Source organism: Trichoderma reesei, assembly GCF_000167675.1.
Source record: "Trichoderma reesei QM6a unplaced genomic scaffold TRIREscaffold_5, whole genome shotgun sequence".
Lineage (NCBI taxonomy): Eukaryota > Fungi > Ascomycota > Sordariomycetes > Hypocreales > Hypocreaceae > Trichoderma > Trichoderma reesei.
The window spans coordinates 723,774-742,907 of NW_006711152.1; the positions used below are offsets into that span (position 1 = coordinate 723,774).

Sequence of the window (19,134 nt, forward strand, 5' to 3'; positions counted from 1 at the left end):
AAGATACCAGTATGTAGACCCAAGGGCTGGGAGTGACCGATTGGTCTCGACCGTTGGGTGATCGATATCGGCATTCCGCTGTCTGTCCATAGATCCCGGGCATGTGCCAATGCAGGCTCGCTCCGTCCAATGCCGATGGCCTCCGGAGGCCTTCCTTGAGCACATGCAATCCAACTCTTTCCGGAAACCCGAGGCCATGGACTTACACTACGGGCTCGTGGGACTATGTAGGTAGGTATTTGAACTGACGAGGATTATGAGAGCGGGATACTGGAAGCCGGCTAGGGCAGCACGCTGCAGTCATATCAACCAGTAGTTGCCTACCTAGAGATCAGACATTGTCACTGCCCCCTCGCCTCTCCCATCCTGTCCTTGGCGGCTGCCAACTCTCTGTTTTTTCGTCTCTTCATGCTTCTTTGAGCCTCGAGACGATGCCGGTTTGATCCGTGCACGACCGGGCCGGTAGCCTAGCGACTTGGACGGACACGCCTGTCGAAGCCACCGGATGCCGAAGCTGCTCCGGACAGCGACGCTGACTGGAGCGGCTAGACGGAGACTTTGATTCTCATCCCGGGATCTCTCAGAAGACTCACGACAGGAAAGGGGGTAAGGGAGGCGATTATAGAGAGCTAAGAGCAGGCTATTGCATGTATGATGCAGGTCTCGTTGCCATTTCAGAGGACGGCGTTGAATGGCCGGACCGGTGAGAATAAAAAACGGAACGTTAGTTGCATAACAAGTCAACATCCTTTATATCCGTTCGTCATCACACTCCGTTGGGCCGGTACCGCTGGTTGCCTGCAGTCTCGTCTCGAAAGTTGATGGTACTACATTGAAATGGGGTTACATGGCATGGCACCTCTTCGCATGTGCTATTGGGAGAGGCTGCTGCCAAGAGAAACAGAACCCAGCTAGGTTCTGATGCACCCTGGATGCACCTTTGGAATACTGTACCATTCGTTGATCGTCCCAATGCTAAATATAGAAGAAGCCAAAACAGCTGAGAACCCTCGGACCTGGTCTGGGGTATTGCAAAAACATGTGAAGGGTGGACTGTGGCCTTTGACTCAAAGCTGTAGACAACAAAGCGCGTATTCGGCAGGTTCTCCGTCTTCATGACTGTTGTCAGAACTAGGTGTCTAAGGTATGATAGAGGAGTGCAATGCAATTCCATGTCAGGGGCTCCTCTTAAGAGCGGACAGAGACTGCCCTGCTGCTCCCAAAGCCAAGGCGACACAAACTGCAGATCTCGCTTAATTGACAAGCATTCCATGATTAGTGCTTCTAACTCAAATCAAGCGTCCCTGCTGTTTCAATTCCTACAGTATGTACATACAGTCAAGCTTTCGCATTGAGTCTGTCTGATCGTCGCCCCTGTTTACATGCGCAACAATGGCTGCGCCACCGCTCCTTCAATTGTCTGTCAGCCACCAGCCATATCACCAGCCACAACGTGCTGAAACCATTCTTTGTCTTGGTCTGGCAGTTCCGTCTCATCGAATCGAGACTCATCTCTCGCCATCACAACAGCAGCCTCTGACATCGCCATGATGCGAATCTCGACACACCAGCTTGACTGCATTTGCAGCAGCCGATGGCTGCCAGACACAGACACAGACACAGACACAGATGCCTGGCTGCCTGCCTCGGCCACTCGCTTCATCTGGCAGCTCGCCCTCTCCAGGTTTCAACCCCCAGCGCTACTCAGTAGCTGAAACGCTCGACGACACACGTTGACGCCGCCAAAAGGGCTGTGCGCGTTGCACTCGAGGCCTCCTTGTCGCAAGCCTTGCCCGCTTGAGCCGCGGTCCCTCAGCTTGTCATTGCGCGGATCTCGCTGCCCTGCATGTAAATGCCCGGGGCCGAACCGGTGCCCCCGTTGTTCGATACGTGGATACGTGGGCACGATGGCGACCACCTTTTGCCTCGTGCGCTTGATGAGACGCAGCAACTGCAGATAGCAGCGCTTAGACTCTTGTTTTTCTTGTTCACAGGCCATCATAGTGGGACACGTCAGCCAGAGTCCCCAGCTGCTATTACTGCCCCAGCTACCACTGCTATGAGGGTATCATGGTCTCATGGTGTCAGGCCATCTCCCTGTCAGACCAGAGACGCAGTCCCGTCCGTGTCCTGCGCGCCCCTGTCTCGAGACGAGATCCGACTTACACATCTCCCTTTGTCCCAGACAACTCGGCACTCCCACAACCTGGTCGTTCGATAATTGACATGGGAGTCTACGCTACTTTCCCTAGTGAAGCCAGCATTGGGTTTGTCCCCGAACCCAAGCGTGACGGGGGGCGGCGCACGATAGACATGATCGACAAGCTGTGACGAATCTGGGCTGAGCTGATTGGCTCCAGACACTTTGTTCGAAGCGGCGTTTCTCCAAGAGTCTCTCCGTCTTTGAGCTAGTCCGCATCGAAAGTGATTTGAAGATCCGGGAGGTCAAGCGGCATCTTATTAGCTTTGTCCCCACGATTTGTCTTCCTTCTCTTCTTCCTCTTCTTCGAAAGGGGTGTCTTGGCTTTCGTTTTCCTACTGTTTCTTCTTGTTTTCTTTGCCTATTCCTTTCTTTAATACGGGGATGGGCCTGTTATCTTGATATTATTTGTTAAATGTGCAGAACTGGTTTCTTGCACAGGTGTGGCGCATAATTTTTGTTTCATTTTGGCTTCCTTTCCCTTCTCTCCTACTCTTTCATTCCGGGGTTCAACTTTTCTGAGGCTATCATTTGCATGTTTTGACGAGAGTGAGCACGTTGATTGAAGCTGGACTATAACCAAGGTGCTCAGAATAAACCAAAAGAAAAAAAAAATAAGTTAGGAAGAGTCTTGGCTGGTGAACCATGGCACCGACCTCGAAGCCGGAGAAAAGACGCCCGATTCCCAAGGTCGACACTGAACACAACTTCGACACCAATGCCCGACACTTTCAGGCAGCAACAAGCGATGGTGTCGATATTGAGGGACAGCTGAAGAGGGCCCTCGTGGGACTGCCGGGCCAGGGCGAAGAGGTGGACGCGAATGCGGATGGGCCTCCCGAATCCCTTCCTTTCATCTCTCTCCCTTACCTCCCTCCTCCCTCCGTGCAGCCTTCGGACCTAGCAGAGAGAGGCCCAATCGCTACACTTGTGCCCATTCTGGATACGGACACCGTCGCCGCACCGGCTGCTGCTCCGCCTCCTAAGCCGTCTTTCAAGACAATTTTCAGACCAGACTCGAAGCCAACCTCCACCTCGACACCCAAGCGGCCCGTCTATACTATGGGCTCCATCCTTCCGAAAGGCACGGCCACTGGGGTAGCCGGAAACTTTCAATCGGCATCTGTACGCCCTCAAAGGACCACCCTCAGCGCTGCCTTGCCCAAGGCCACCGATGTTGACTCTGATAGTGATAGCGATGAGAGCGTCGACAGTGATGATAGCCTCGACAGCGATGATGAGGATGGAGATGATGCTGAGAGTGACGATGAGGACAAGGAGGACGATGGCAAGGCATCTGCTGGCAAATCTAGCAAATCACCTGTTGCTTCGTCGACGGCAACTCGACCCGCCATCACATCACCAATCTTGGCGAACCAAAGGGCGGGGGTTACTGGAATCCCAGAAACGACCACTTCCAAAGGAATAACAGGTGGCGAAAAGGCCGCTATTGCGGTTGCAACGATTGGTGAGCACATATATCTGTCTCAGCGGTCCAGTTCGGAAGTAACTCATCCTCAATTCAGGCTTCGTTGTCGTCCTCCTGGCCATGGGTTGGTTCTATTTGCGCCGCATTAAACGCAAACCTGTCTCCAAGCCCGTTTGGCCACCCAACTTTCCCTCAGGCGACAGCCTCGCTGACGGCACTCGACGCGTCTCCAGCAAATTCAGCGACAAGTTTCTGTCCCTGAGAGATCGCATCAAGCCTGGTGCCAGTGGCTGGAGCAGTCTTGATGACGGGACTGTATATGACAACGATAAATCCCCCATTTTGGAGGCATCGGATGCCAAGGCCAAGCAGGGAAAGAGAAGAGCCACACTCTCGCGCGTCATGGTGAACCCGTATGGCATGGTGTTCCGTAAGCCGAGACACGACTCGACGTGGTCGGACATCATGGTGCCAAAAGGTGAAAAGGCACCGCCGATGCCTTCCTCCCCAGCCGCAAGCCTCGCCCGCGCCTCGGTCATGTCAGAGAAAATCCCACCAATGCCACCGATGCCTGCCTCTGTGATGTCGCCAACCACGAGTGTCAGCTCGTTAACCATCTCGGATAGGCAGGCGGCTGCAGCCGCTCACCTGGAGACTGCGAGGAAGAGTGTGACCGCGAGCTTGCACAACAAGGCACTGCAGACGCCTCTGCGCCGAAACACTCACATGAGCGATGTCTCGTCGCTGTCCTCGGGCTTTGGCGATGGGGACATCATCATCACTCCCCCTACCGCTGCCGTTGCGATGAAGTCGGGCCACCCAGGCGTTGCCGACTCCCACGTGAACCTTGTGGCCGTCAGGGGCTCCGAGGGGGCCAGCCTCGCCAGCCAGGCGGCCGGCAGCAGAGACACCGTCTACACGAGCGTGTCCGATGACTCGCGCCCTCACTTCCGTCCCGTTTCCGCTTGGGTCCGTCAGCAGTCGCGTCGGGCGAAGAAGGCCGTGCCGAGCGACGAGAATGGAATTCCTGCTGTGCCTGATGCTCCTATGGAGCAGGGTTTCGATCTGATGATGCCTGATGAGCAGGAGCCGAGACGAGTTGAGTCTTCGATGTGGAAGGACAAGAAGGGAGGGAACGAGATGGCTTAAAGGGATATGGATCTAGGGAACGGAGTTGATGGTGGCACGAGTGTGTGTGGAAAAGGAGATGGGATGAAGAAAAGTGAGGGGGAAAAAGGTCCAAGGTAAAGAGCTGGAAGAGAAATCCTTTCAACACCCATAGAGGAGAGTGGAATGGCTCGCCCGATGACGAAGCTGGTATGGCTCATTCAGTCTTTTAAGTAAACACACCTCTCATAGTCTACTTCTATGTTCGTCTCTACAATTCTAAACGCAAAGCCGAGGCTGCAAGCCCCTTCATCTGTCTATTGGATTTGCCTTTTGCCCATCTCTTTATCGATCCACCTTCTATTTCACACCTTCATTTGTAGGGAAACATTTCCCAAAAGCCAATTTCCATCTATCGTATCACATCCCCTTTGTTAGCCGAAATCAGGAGGTGTTGATGGGCAGGGGGGATTTGAAGCGTACTCTTGTTGCGTGGACGAAGATTTTGATGAGTTCTTCTATTCTGCTGGGTGATTGCAATCGAATATTCTTCTCGATGAGTTCTGAAAGCCGATAAACGGGAAGAGTTAGCCAGTTCTCTCTTTTTCCTCACGTCTCGAGGGCACAAAAAAAAAAAAAAAAAAAAAAAAAAAAAAAAAAAAAACCAAGGGAACAAAAACCAAAGGAAAAAGGCGGATTTTCTTTCAACGTACCGCTTCCTAGCCTCACGGCTTCAACATAGTCATCGGCCTTGTAGTTCTCGATCCAGGCCCAGTAGGTGTTGCCCTCGCGGACGGTGTCGGCGTGGGCGTGGAGCATCTTTGCGACGGCGCCGTAGCCGAGGAGGCATGGGGCGAGGGCCATTTGGAGGGCGAGCCAGTCTTCGCTTTGGCCGACGTCGAGGACGTAGCGGGTGTATGCGGTGCAGGCTATCAGTAGTGAAAATCTGCATTAGCAATATGACGGAGAAGGGGATCGCGAGAGAGGAGGGAGGAAGGAATGGAAAGGGAGTGAGTGATGTGCAGGAAAAAGAAAGGCATGAGCTTGCCTTGGAGTTCTTCGGTGGCTTCGATTTCAGGCTTGGATATGCCAAAGGAGTTGCAGTAGTTTACGTGGAGCTTCATTTCGTGGAGGATGTGGGTGATGATTTCGTTGGACTGGATGGTTGTTAGGATGAGGGTTTGTTCTGGGGAGAGGTTTGGGTGGACACGGACTCTTGATATGTCGCCGATGGTCTTTGCTTTGTATGCTGCTAGAGCATTGGCTCTGGAGAAGTGAATCTTTCGGTGTCTTGTTAGCTACAGGTGGGCATGATGGGCGGTTGTAGGCTTTGGAAGAGAGAGTATACCAAGTAGAGATAGTCTTGGATGATGTATCCCTTGAAAGACTCGAGCGGTAGTGTCCCGTTACCCAGGGCCATGACAAAAGGATGGTAGAGGAACTCGTTCCATACGTCGCGTACGGCGGGGTGTTCGAACAGGTATTCGACAAAGTATCCTCTATCGACATGGTCAGCGTTGGCAAAAGAGCACTCAAGGCAGAAAAAGAGAGGCGTTGTATGATGCTTACGGGGAGAAAGGGAGAACGTGTGTCGAGTGGAAGTGATCAAGCGGGCCGTGTCCATTGCCAATCTTGGGAGCCGTCTTGATGCCTGCTTCGATGTAGCGACAAGCACCGCGGACGGCCGTGGGAACATCGGCGCCTTGAGCTAGACGAGCTGAAATGGCCGCTGTATAACAATTAGCACACTGCCGAAGATGTTTTGTCGCTGTGAGAGGGATGGTACTGACAAGCCAGAGAGCAACCCGTTCCGTGAGTGCTTGTGCTCTCCTGATACGGGCTTTCGATCCGAACCACCGTTCCCTCTGGCCCGATCAGGAAATCAATGACAACCTCTTTCTCTTCCTTTGTCTTTGCGACTGTCAAGTCTCTTCGGAAAGGCATGTGGCCGCCCTTGACGAGGACCCATTTCGGGCCCAGCGCCTGGATTTTGCGTCCCATGGCTTCGACATCGGCGACTGACTGTATCTCTCCGACATCGTGGCCATTTTGCGACAAGAGGAGGGTTGCTTCTGGGATGTTGGGCGTGAGGACGGTGGTGTGAGGGAGGAGGTGCTGGGTTAGTTGTGCGATGGCTTCATGGGGGAGGAGCTGGGCTCCTGATGTTGAGACCATGACCTGCGGAGGAGAGGAGGAGTTCCCCTGTCAGCTTTGCATGGTCGTGTTGTGTGTGAGGATTTGGATGTGAGGTTTTGTTTACCGGGTCGACTACTAGAGCTGGGACCTTGAAGTTGGTAATCATTTGAGCAATGACTTGGATGGTCTCGGCGGATGCCAGCATCCCTTGATGGAGCTGGTCAGCGGCGGATTCAAAGGGTGTGCGAATGTGATGGGAAATCACCTGTTTTGATGACATCGGCGCCGATGTCTTCGAGACAGGCTTCGATCTGCTTTCCAACGACTTCAGACGGTATGACGTGGACGCCGGTGACGCCTTTGGTGTTTTGGATGGTCAGCGCCGTGGTGGAGGTCATTGCGTAGCAGCCATGCGCGGCGAGGACCTTTTGGTCTGCTTCTAGGCCACTGTGATCATCAATGTATTAGTGGAGGGCACGGACATTTGGATGGGTGTGTGTTATGTTTATGATTGCTCTAGTCTGTAAGGGTTATATGACATTGCGTAGTGAGAGAGAAGTGAAGCAGTGATGAGATGAGTTCATGTTTATAGCGCTGGTTGGTGAGAGTGTATGTATGTGTCTGTGCTGAGGGAGATGGCACTTACGCCCCCCCTGAAGGGTCCGACCCGGCAATGACGAGGACTTTTCCGTGGACCATGATGCCGTGATGGAGGCAATAAAGTCCAGCTTGTTGGTGTTGTTTTCCTTTGGGTGAATGCAGCTCGAGGGATTGCTATGGGGATGGAAAAGGCGCGGAATAGTTGCGGCTCTGCTTGGAGGTGGGGCGGGAAAATGTCGAGGTTGTGTCGATTTCTTGGTGGGGCTGATCTGATGTGAAGCTGATTTCTTAATGCTGCTCACATGTTGCCGTAGGAAATGTATTACTAGGTACATGAAGCGTCCTGATTTCGTAAATATTTATGGAGAGGTAGATTAGCTATTGCATTAATGGGATCTACTGTAGAAATCAGGGGAGTGGTGAGCGATAGTGGATGCTGAACATGCTTAGGAGATCGTGATGATTGGGAGAAGAACAGCATGCGAACGAACACTCCTGTCCCATGATTGAGGTAGAACAGAATGATGTCAGGCTCGTGATGGCCCCTTCCATTTGCCGCATTGAGACTACAATATCAGAGCAGTAACTGGATCTCGTTGCAGTCGCTGGACAGTCCGTCGAAGAGACCAGGGTTGCCGTGACTGGGTCGTGGACAGGTGTAACGCAAGAGACGACCCCTGCTCTGCAGGCATTGATGGCCCGAGATGCGTCACGGAAGCACGCACTTACACAACGGATGCTTAAGCGCGCTGCATCTAGTAGCCGTTGTCTTGCATCTACAGTAGGACAAGGCTTTGGCAATGCAGGCTGCCTTCTATATACGAGTACATTGTTCACCACTTTAGCATGCGGCTGTCCATTCTTCAGGCATCCATGGTTCACAGCCTGTCTGTTATCTTGCCGTGTCCCCACTGTTCTCTTCAGCGAGGAGGACGAAGTCGGAGGCCAGTGTTTTGCCACTGTTCCCGCACTGCCCGAGCTACAAAGCATCACCCCTGGATTCCAATGGTTTCCAGTGACTAGCATAGAAGCAGAGAGCATCAAAGAAAGTACCTAAGTCACGAGAGGGCATACAATCAAAAGAATCCAATAGTCATGCCAGTGCTTGGACAACGTAGAAGTGCACGGCCTAGTATCGAGTAATGGTCAAAGCTGTTGGGGGGGAGAAGAGATTCCATCTAGGCTACCTTACCTTAGATAGTAGGTACTATTATCAATGTGAACCCCACGTTCCCTTGCAGGCCGTTTGATGGATCTAGTCTGGCAGATCCTGCGGGGTTTAAAAAAAAAAAATCCAAATCGCGAAACTTGACTCTTTGCGCCAAAACTTGCCCTCCGATCGAGACGTTTTGCGCCGCAACCCGCGTCACCACGAGCGTCCATTGCGTCTCTGCAGCGCATTCCTGCGTTGTCGTGCTGATTGTCAACCGCTGAGGCTCACGACTGCTTCCATTCCGCCGAATCCGTCGTGAACAGTCGTCAAGATGTGTGGCGTCACTGGCTTGATGGTTCGTCTCCTCCAGAGGGAATCCCGCTGCAACGCTGGCAAGGATCTTTGCTGACTCTGGACGACTTCTTCAAATCTAGCTCGGCGACCCGGAGGCCACTACGGCCGCCATCGAGCTGCACGAGAGTCTCTACTACCTCCAACACGCAAGTCTTGACTCTTGTCCATCACCACGGCTGTTGCTTTCGAAGCTAACAGGAACGGGAAAAAAATAGCGAGGCCAGGATGCTGCCGGTATCTCGGTCTGTAACGGAGGCCGCGTCTACCAGCGGAAAGGCCTGGGCATGGCGCAAAAGGTCTTTTCCGAGTTTGACGGGTTCGCTCTCCTCGAGCAGCTGCCTGGTGCTTTCGGCATTGCCCACGTCCGCTATCCTACCGCCGGCACATCGTCTGCGTATGTGATTGCCCTAGTCACTCGATTCGATCGATGCCTCGAGCAAATGCTGATGCAGAACCATAGATCTGAAGCGCAGCCGCTCTACGTCAACTCTCCCTTTGGCCTGTCCATCAGCGTCAACGGCAACCTCATCAACCCCGACTACCTCCGCGAGTTTCTCGACAGCGAGGCCCGCCGACACATCAACTCGGACTCTGATTCTGAGCTCCTGTGCGTCTCTACGCCTTTTATAACCTTGTGCTGGTTGGATGTCACTCTTGGGGTCAGCTTTCTGACACTGAAGCTACAGGCTCAACGTTTTTGCATATGCGCTTAATGAGCTCGGCAAAGCTCGAGTGAACGTCGACGACATCTTCGCCTCTCTGCGTGACGTCTATGCCAAGTGCCAGGGAGCTTATGCTTGCACTGCCATGGTCACTGGTTTTGGCATTCTGGGTTTCAGGTACGTCCCTCTGACTAGGTACTACCATGCCAAGGGATTGGACCAGTGTTGACTCGATAAATCACACAGAGATGCAAACGGCATTCGACCTCTTTGCTTCGGCTCTCGACCCTCCCAAACCCTGCCTGGAGCCAAGGACTACTTCCTCGCCTCTGAATCCGTTGCTCTCAGACAGCTTGGTTTCACCGACATCATCGACATCAAGCCCGGCCAAGCCGTCTTCTGCCAGAAGAACGGCACTGTCCACTTCCGCCAGATCGTGGAGCCGAAATCGTATACCCCTGACGTCTTCGAGTACGTCTACCTGGCTCGGCCCGACAGCTGCATCGATGGCATTTCTGTGCACCGCAGCCGACAGAACATGGGTGTTAAGCTGGCCAAGAAGATGAGGGAGGTTCTGACTGAAAAGGAGATTGCGGAGATTGATGTTGGTACGTAACTGAGGTCTTCGAACGCGTACATGTATACATGCTAACAACGTCTTGCAATTTCAGTCATCCCGGTTCCAGAGGTGAGGATCGCCTTGGTCTCCATACAGTAGCGAATGTCCATGTCGACGATCTCGTATACTAACCTGTCGACCAGACTAGTAACACGGCCGCGGCTACTCTGGCAAGCTGTCTCGACCGTCCCTACTCGAACGCTTTCGTGAAGAATCGCTATGGTAAGATACTCTCGCACGGCAATACGGGCGTCAAAAGCTAACTTCAGTTCTGTCTTCCGCACTTTCATCTTGCCTGGTACGTTGATTCTCCTCTCCATGTATGGGAAGTCTCAAAAATCTATTATACTAAACCGTCCACAGGTCAAGAGGCGCGAAAGAAGGGCATCCGTCGAAAGCTCTCACCCATTGAATCCGAATTCGACGGCAAGGCCATTTGCATCGTTGACGACTCCATCGTAAGAGGAAACACGTCGCGCGAGATTGTACGTGATCTGTGAACCACGGGGAGCCACTGCTGCTGCTGGCTCCAACCATTCACCTTGTAGCTAACGTTTGATTTCAGGTCCAAATGGCCAGAGAAGCCGGAGCAACCCGTGTCTACGTCGTCTCATGCTCTCCCGAGATCATGAACCAGCACATCGTAAGTACCTGCCTCTGAATTCGTCTGGGGTTGTGTTAACCTAGTGCGGCTTTCACAGTACGGAATTGATCTCGCCGACCCTGACGGTAAGAAACACCCCAAGAAACATTCAGAGTCCCCTTCAGCCCGCTAACAAGTGCCCTATAGAACTCGTTGCCTACAACAGAACCACCGAACAAGTGGCCGAGAACATCCAGGCGGACAAGGTGATCTTCCAGAGCCTTGACGACCTCAAGGCGGCCTGTGTCGAAGCCGCTGGAGAAGGAAGCGAGGTCAAGGAGTTCGAGGTCGGAGTCTTCTCCGGCAAGTACATCACCGACGTGCCCGAAGGCTACTTTGAGCACATCAGCCAGCTCCGAGGCAAGAACAAGAAGCGCAAGACGCCCAACTGCTCAGAGTCCATGCTCATTGCCAACGGCGGCGTGGTTAACATGGCTCCTGGCCAAAATGGGGCACAGGGCAACGGCACCAGAAATGGCGTTGTAAGCCCGTCATACCGGGAGGATATTAAGTGAGTGACTCATTATTCTTTTGCAGCATGACACGTTATTGACAGAGCCATAGCATCTACAACATTGCCAGCTAATCGACGACTTTCGGAGCTCTACTGGCGTGTAAACTTTTTGGACCTGGCCTCATCGATGGCTTGCGCCACATATATTGGGAAAAAGTGAAGTCCCGTGAAGAAGCAAGGGGAATCTACAGCATCGTGCAACATGAAGCAGTCCACCAAGGCAGAGTTCACGCTGGAAATCGATGGAGCCGTTGGCTTAGTTGCCAGCAGCATCTGGGCATCATGCGAGATCCCCCTTCGTTGTAGCTCTGGAGCCGCTGCGTGGCAAGTCTATTTCCTACTTGTGATCTGCCTTGGGGAAGCACAAAAAACAAGAAAAAAGCAGTACGACGAACAGAAGTTCTGTCTGTTTCTTTGGCATCGTGATTTTGGGGCAAGCAATGAGAGGCAATACATGGATTTACTGCAGGGCGACACATAGACGACAACAAAAGACCAAAACAATGAATTAGCCTCAGGGCGTCGGCTTGTTCTCTGCTCGCTTAGCATGTTTGAATGCGGATTCTATTGTTGGGAATTTCCGACAGCTGTTCCAAGGTCGTGTTGTGGATGTTAATCGAAGCCCCTGAGAAGATGATTGCCAAAGCCAATCTGCTTTGCCAATCCAAGAAGCACTCATAGCCAGAATTTGAGTCTCATTTCTTGGGCGTCTTCTTATTGCTAGGCTGGACGTTTCCTCTTCATGTGTTAGACAAAGGTATGGTGGCTCAGCATAGCTGTTGATGTCTTGCTGTAAGTCTTCCCTGTTTGCCTGAGAAACGAGTTGAACTCTGCTTCCCTCGGTAGATAAAATCACCTGATGGACTCTATAAATGTGTGGATAGTATGTAATTCACAAATTGGATTGATCGGAACATAGTACAAGTATGCAATGGAACTCATGTTGTCATCGAATCTACAACACCAGGAAGTATTGTCATAGTAGTGTATTACTGTCTCCATCACCAAAGCGGCAAGGAGGTAGATGACTATCACGGTTGCCAGAATAGGCCGCTTCCACAACAGGTCATACTTCGACACGCTGCGAACCAATGCCAGTGCTCACTCGCCATCTTTGCCCTAGGATGTCCTCGATGATGGTCCGGCAGTCGGCACACGGTCGGGGGAAAGGCGGAGCTGGTCTGACCCTCGTAGGTGTAGCCGTTGCACTTTGGTTACGAGCCCTGTAGCGGGTTGCAGGGATAGCCTGGAGCGCTGGAGTTGGACCGCGATGGGCTCGACCACGAGGCGAAGGCGACCTGAGCGCTGCACACCGGGAGGGTGATGAAGCCGGGGGTCGTAACGTCCTGGCTTGCGAGGTCCTGCAGAGTCTGCTGGTTCTGCTGGTTGGCGGGGGCGCCCCCGTTGGTGTTGCCGTTGGCGACGTACGTGTTGACGGATCCCGCGATGAGGTCGGACAGGGAGAGGTTGCCCCAGTACCCCTTGGCGAGGCCGTCAAGTCCTGGCGGTGCGGCGAATTGGCCATGTGAGCCACCGCCGGGATAGACTAGATAGTACAAGCTGTTGTTGTGGCATGAATAGGTGGCTTCTTGGGTGTCCTCGGTCATGTAATTGGTCAGTGGGTTGACCGTGCCGCAGGGATAGCCCGAGTCGACGACGAAGGCATTGGTGCCGGAGACGGTCCAGAGGGCCGGGATGGCGAACGCGTAAAAGGCTTTTTGGATGAACTTCTCCAGGTCGTTGGTAAAGTCGTAGGCATCCACGGGGCTAGTACCGTTACAGTCGAGGAGATGGCCATTGGCCATCATTGAGCCGAGGAGTTTGACAGAGGCTTCAGATCCATCGAATAGAGTATAGAGCTGATTTTCAACGATGGTAGCCCAGCCGGAGAAGACCTGTCCCACGGTGGAACTGAAGGTTGTTTGAGACTTTGGTGTCCATTGCTTCCTGCGTAGACTCGGTTACCAAAGTGCTCATATCTTGACACCGATCCAACACTATTTGCGTGGACCGCCGCAGGGTACCATCTGACTCGGTGATTCGCCAAAGTGCAACGATTGTACTTACTTTGAACTACCATCAATCGTAGCGGAAACGCTTGCGGTTGTCAACGCGAGGCTGGCATACGTGATGTTCCTGGCCGTGTCGGCGTCTACACGGTTGCCAAGAGCTTGCGAAGAACCAAAAACTAGGAGAAGGGGGTGTTTAACCGTGTGTCTGATGCGGTGGTTCATGATCCAGACTTACTTACGCGCGTTGAAGAATGATGCGGAGATTGCCCTGACGCCGAGATCCAGCATGTTGCGCAATATTGGTAGCCACTCGGCGGCGGGTTTCGGAGGCACCGGTGCAAATGCTTGCTCCATGGGTAGAATCGAGAAGAGGACGATATCTTGTGCGGCATCCTGAATTGCATTGTAGAGGTTGTAGTACATCTGGGTTGTAAATCTGTGTCAGTCGAGTCCATCAGAAGGGAAAAATTACTCTTGCCATCTCTCCCTCTCTTCCTCTCAATATATGTGTGTCCTGTTCGCCCGCTGCCTCGGAGCCGGAGAGACGAGACTCACCTCGTTGATGGCCACGAGGGATTCATAGATCAGATAGGCCGCGGGCCCCGTAGCACCGGTACCGTTACTGCTTAGAATATAGCCGCAAGTTTGGGTCTGATCACAGTTGCCTTCGGGAGCGATTAACCCGCAGTCCGTTTCGTTAGGGGCATGGAGCGTGTTCATGACGGACACGCTGAACGTGGTTTTGCCCTCGTCGTGCTGAGTCCATACTCGGATGACGTCCTTCCAAGCGTCGTCGGCGTCCAACTCGGACCAGCGCTGGGCGCAGCCCATATAGAGAGCATCCTGCACGGCCGGATCTGAACAGGTCAGGGAGGTCCAGTTGCCAGTTCGATCGCTCGCTGCTGCGGCGGAAGATGTGCCGATGAACAAGCACAAGGTGGCGATGGTGATATATATCAGGAAGCCAAGGGAAGCATCCCGCGGCCGAAGCCACGCGGAAGACTTGGAGGGTAGCGACATCGCGTTATGCAAATCTGGTGACTAGAAAGAGGCTGAGATGGCAAAGCATACGGCGAGGTTGACTGCCACGTCAAAGATAGCGAGATGTTATTGTGGATTTGTCTTGTTCGACGCGTGATTGTGATGCAACTCGAATTGCAACTTATAAGCCGGCGTTGGCAGTGATGAGTGTTCTATCCCTCTTTGACCATTCTTCGCGGGTCACTTGTCGAGCCAAGTCAGTCAATCGGTTTCGCATCAACAGATAGGGTCACCTCTTCTATACCGTGTGGAGCGTAACTGTAGACCTATACGGACATATAAATGCAGCTATGGACGTGACAAAGTAGTCAAAATAGTAGTTAAGGATTGTATAAGTGAGAGGATGTCGAAGCTTCAACAAAGGTTCGATATGTTATGGTGTGATGTAACGAGGGGATAGAGGAACGGCTGTACAGCTAGGCATGTACGGCACTGACGCAGTAAACGAATACCAAAGAAATGTTACAGGATAATATTGTATGTTGATGGGGAGTGAGTGTAGATGAAGACAAAGTCGCATGATCAGAGTAAATGCTTGTAGCAATGGCCTTCCAGAAAGGCACTGGTTCGGAATCACTCCTCCAGGAACGCAAGATATACAACGAGTCAGCTCGCCGTCACAGTCGTACGTAGACAAAAGATCCCAAAGTCTATGAAGTCGGTAAATTGTCTGCGACCAACAGACATAACATCGCCCAGCATTGACCCGCACCAGACATTGAGCCATTGGCTATGATTTAACGTGGGTAAACTGGGCCATTGGTCTGGCAAGGTTGAGAGGCTGCCGTTGGACCGGAACGCGGCACGGCTGGTGTGGGAACTAAATCCAGGGGTAACCTTGAAGGAGCCAAGCGGATAAATCTGCCATCAAGGGCTGTATACAGCAGAGGTGGGAGGTGTTGCGGTTCTTCACCTCAAAGGCTTGTGTTACGTGGTGTGGACAAGACAGTACTGGACTCTTAAGGCTGGCTAAGAGATGAATAGCTATCAAAGGAACAATACCGGACCAAGAATGCGATGAGGGCGTTGAATGTGGTGATAAGTGTCAAGTTGTAAGACTCGGTGCTATACAACGTTGCACTCAGCTCTTGTTTTGGCAGATCCAGGGATTGGCTGTTGGCGGGAATAAGGACGGTATTAACTTCGCTTTTGCCCGTTGACCCGTTCAGTATTGGCGGATCAGACTCTCACGAGACCGAAGAGAGGCTTGAGTTCGATCTGTTGGTTGCTGCAAGTAAATTGATGGAGCTGTTATATTCCCTTTCCCAAAGCGCTTACAGCTCGATATGAGGCGAAAGTGGTCGGCTGCCTCGATGCGGAACCGACATGGGTGTCTTGACCAGGATCATTGGGTATGCACACCTTGACAACGCATTTTCCCGCAGTTCCCTGCTCATCTCCTGTGACAGCGACTCGCATGGAGTTGGTCTAGATTCTGTAGGTAGTCTACGGGACCAGCATGTTAACCCAAGAATTTGGCGGCGCAATGGCCAGGGAGTTCGGTCGAATGCTATCATGGACGGGTATGGTTGAAGGAATTCCATCGCAATTGCTATGTGGCACTGGCTATCTATGCTCTTCTCTATAACGGCTTTCCAATACATCCGAAGGAGTGACATGACATGAAGCTGTATCTCCAGCTGTTTGGTCTGGATCTCATGGATCTGCGATAGACCTTGTCGGGGATCTACTGTAGGAGACATGTTGAAAATCCTTTCCTCATCGGCTTTACAGTATGTATGTCAACCATTCGTACGTGGGTTCTGCTGATGCATTACGCTTATATGGGTGCTTAATTTAAGGTCAATTTTCACGAGGAATCAAGACTGCATCATTCAGACCGCAGATCTCGTATGTAACGCGCATGCCACAAAGAGTATTATATTACAAGAATGGAAGAATGGTCTTAAAGCATATATTAAGGCTAAGTAACTGCTATTTGTCAAGAAGAGAAAAGAAGGAGAAGCTGCACTTTGGTAAAAGTATGCATCTAGTTCTATCGAAGCTGAATCAGGACAGTCAGGGCGGCCGACAGCGTGAGTAATGTAGACACCGCTGCCACTCGAGGACTGCCCGATGAGGAAAAGGAAGTCGGACATGTGATGTTCGAGTTCGGAGAGCAGACGTAGCCCGTGGCCCTGGCCAAGGCGGACAGGCTGGACACGGCTGCAGAATCGACCGTCACCGAGCACGGGTTTGTGGTCGGGCTGGGCCCGGGCATGCCACATGCGAGCTCGTCCCAAGAGGTCACGTTGTATGCCAGGGCTGCCGAGGAGCCGCAGACGTCGGCGGATGTGCCCGCCTTCATGTCAGGTGCCTGCCCAGACTTGCTCACGGTGAAGACGGTGTAGAACGTTTCGCTGCGCGCCTTGCCTTGAGATGTAGAGCAGTTGAAGTACTCCAGACTCCAGGCGAGGGTCCAGACGCCGTCCGGGTAGGCAATGGTGTTGACGGGAGCGTTAAGCAGGAGAGGCTCGTTGGACCTCTGTCGCTCGGTGGCCACATCGAGGCTGAGGGCAAGCGGTACGCTGCCGACAGAGCCTGGCGATCTCGTGTCGTTGCCTCGCCACAGGTCGAATGTAATTGTGGCGGACGACGGCGCCAGAGTCGGATTCTGCACCGCAAACAGGATGGGCATCAGCGCGCTGGGAGCGTAAGTTGCATTGTGAGGGAACAGCAAGTCCACTTCAAAGACGGCGGGAAGTGCAACGAGAGATTCATCGCTTTTGTCGCCCATTGCAGTCATCAAGCCTGTCGTCAGCACGGCCCAAGCAAGACGGAAGTGACTGGAAGCGCCCATGTTGGATGATAAGAAAAGAAATAAAAGGCTGAAGAGAAGGGGAAGGAAACGATGAGTTGGCGGGTAGCCTGTGTTGGGTCACTGGCTGCTGAAAGGGGTTGAAAGAACTTTGTATGAGGCAGGAGGACAAAGGGAAGAGAAGGAAGAAGAAAAAAGCATCTCAAGTCGGTGCGTCGACATGATCGTGACTTTCGAGTTGGCGGATTGCAACCATCACATGCGGCAGGTAATTTCATGCTGCATGCAAAAGGCGCTTCTCCATCAGGGACCTTTGAGGACTGCGCCAACAATCTTTAGGAAGAGCATGGCTTCGCGGGAAAGACGGCACGCAGGAACCGTTGGTTGACCCTTGTTCGATACCCTGTCGATCCCATGAGATGGTCCAATGATGAACCAGATACGCGCGATATATCGAGCCTCTCAATTTGCACACAACAATCGGTGGTTTGCACACACCACTAAACCTGTTCTAGCAAGGTCGGCCCCCTATAGTAATAACATGCAATCTATACTTACTATAAACTGGTCTAGTTAAGCTTCTAAGTCTTAAATACATTATGTATAATAAAAAGTGCTTCTATTAGGTAATAGAATTTGCATTTATTACTATAATATTAGCGGCTGCTATAAAGGATAATAAAAATAATGCTTTAAAACCTATAATAAGCTTAAAAGTAATAGATTATATATATTTCTACTAAAATTATATATAAAAGTACCTTTAAGTTTACTAATTTACTGCTAAGAGGTTTACTATATTTAATAGCTTCCTAACTCTTAGCTTAAAGGCAGCATTTATAATGCTTAAGGCAGCAGCAGCAGTAGTATTTATAATATTTAATATAGCAGTAGTAGCAGCAGCAGTAGTATTTATAAAGCTTATAGGAAATAGCGCTGCTACTGCATTTACTATAATAATGCAGAAGGTATATTAAAATATTTTTAATATAGCAGAATTTAGCTATATTAATAAATAACTATAGGCTGCCTTTAAGTAATAGCTAGAATGCTATTAGCAGCTATATTTTAACTCTATTATTATAATTATAATATTATAGCAGCTTAACTTAGCGATTTTTTAAATGCCTTTTAGTTATTAAGAATTTAGCCTATTTTTACTTACTAAGGGATAGGCTAGTTAAAAGGCCTTTATTATAATAGTACTTATATTAACTTATATTTATAAAATTAGTTAAGTTAGGCTTATTATTTAGGCTTAAAGCTAAGGTTAGTATTATAATTCTTAATCTTTAATGTTTTATATACTATATCTGCCTTAAGCCACTAATGCTTATTAAGGTGTATTATTTTAAAAGACTCTCCTACTTATAATAATAGTAAAATTATATAATAATAAGGTAGTCCTTACTATATATAAAACGCCCTTATATAGTCCTTTAGCTTTATTTTCCCTTAAAGGTTATCCTTTATAAGGTCTAGTTACTTCTAGATTTATAATAAGGCTTACTAACTAACTTTTTATAATAAATTAGTAAAAATCAGTTTATTAATAAACTAGACCTAGTAATAGATTACCTTATACTAAAATTAATACTAATAATACTTATAGTATTACTTAAAAAGCTACTAAATATACTATTAAAGTTAAAATAGGTTAGTAAACCTATTTCTTAAAAGTACCTTTAACTATATATAAGCGCTCTTTATATAAGATATTATTATAATATTATAATTTTAATAGTCTTTAATAATATAATAGGTAAATTAGCAGCGCTTTAGTATATAGGTCTTTAAGAGATAACTTATAATCTTTATAATATTAAATTAGCATATATTATAATATAAATAGAGGTATTTTTAAACTTACTAAGTTAGTTTAAAAACACCTTTTATAGCTTAATAA

The 19,134-nt window shown here is 50.5% G+C and overlaps 4 protein-coding genes across 4 annotated transcripts; 1 reads left to right on the forward strand and 3 right to left on the reverse strand.

Moving 5' to 3' along the window:
* Positions 1 to 5,109: 5,109 nt before the first annotated feature.
* On the reverse strand, positions 5,110 to 7,571 carry TRIREDRAFT_59068 (uncharacterized protein; the record flags this gene model as incomplete). Its single annotated transcript, XM_006963803.1, has 11 exons — positions 5,110 to 5,148; positions 5,220 to 5,299; positions 5,450 to 5,665; positions 5,701 to 5,893; positions 5,951 to 6,016; positions 6,085 to 6,235; positions 6,306 to 6,465; positions 6,527 to 6,914; positions 6,997 to 7,079; positions 7,138 to 7,319; positions 7,519 to 7,571. 11 exons carry the CDS (start codon positions 7,569 to 7,571, stop codon positions 5,110 to 5,112), a joined length of 1,611 nt encoding a protein of 536 aa, XP_006963865.1.
* A 1,247-nt stretch (positions 7,572 to 8,818) lies between these two features.
* Positions 8,819 to 11,489, forward strand: TRIREDRAFT_120952 (uncharacterized protein; the record flags this gene model as incomplete). Its single annotated transcript, XM_006963619.2, has 12 exons — positions 8,819 to 8,980; positions 9,060 to 9,125; positions 9,195 to 9,586; positions 9,666 to 9,818; positions 9,888 to 10,249; positions 10,313 to 10,329; positions 10,404 to 10,482; positions 10,624 to 10,745; positions 10,826 to 10,903; positions 10,962 to 10,989; positions 11,051 to 11,414; positions 11,468 to 11,489. The coding sequence occupies exons 1-12, from the start codon at positions 8,957 to 8,959 to the stop codon at positions 11,487 to 11,489; spliced, it is 1,707 nt and encodes a 568-aa protein (XP_006963681.1). The 5' UTR covers positions 8,819 to 8,956.
* A 1,142-nt stretch (positions 11,490 to 12,631) lies between these two features.
* TRIREDRAFT_120953 (uncharacterized protein) lies at positions 12,632 to 14,892 on the reverse strand (the record flags this gene model as incomplete). Its single annotated transcript, XM_006963804.1, has 5 exons — positions 14,715 to 14,892; positions 13,985 to 14,653; positions 13,669 to 13,852; positions 13,485 to 13,605; positions 12,632 to 13,364 (listed from the first exon to the last, which is right to left on the reverse strand). Exons 2-5 carry the CDS (start codon positions 14,447 to 14,449, stop codon positions 12,632 to 12,634), a joined length of 1,503 nt encoding a protein of 500 aa, XP_006963866.1. The 5' UTR covers positions 14,450 to 14,653; positions 14,715 to 14,892.
* Positions 14,893 to 16,466: 1,574 nt separating this feature from the next.
* Positions 16,467 to 17,270, reverse strand: TRIREDRAFT_105444 (uncharacterized protein; the record flags this gene model as incomplete). The annotated part of the gene is made up of 1 exon (XM_006963805.1): positions 16,467 to 17,270. The coding sequence occupies one exon, from the start codon at positions 17,268 to 17,270 to the stop codon at positions 16,467 to 16,469; it is 804 nt and encodes a 267-aa protein (XP_006963867.1).
* Positions 17,271 to 19,134: the final 1,864 nt, after the last annotated feature.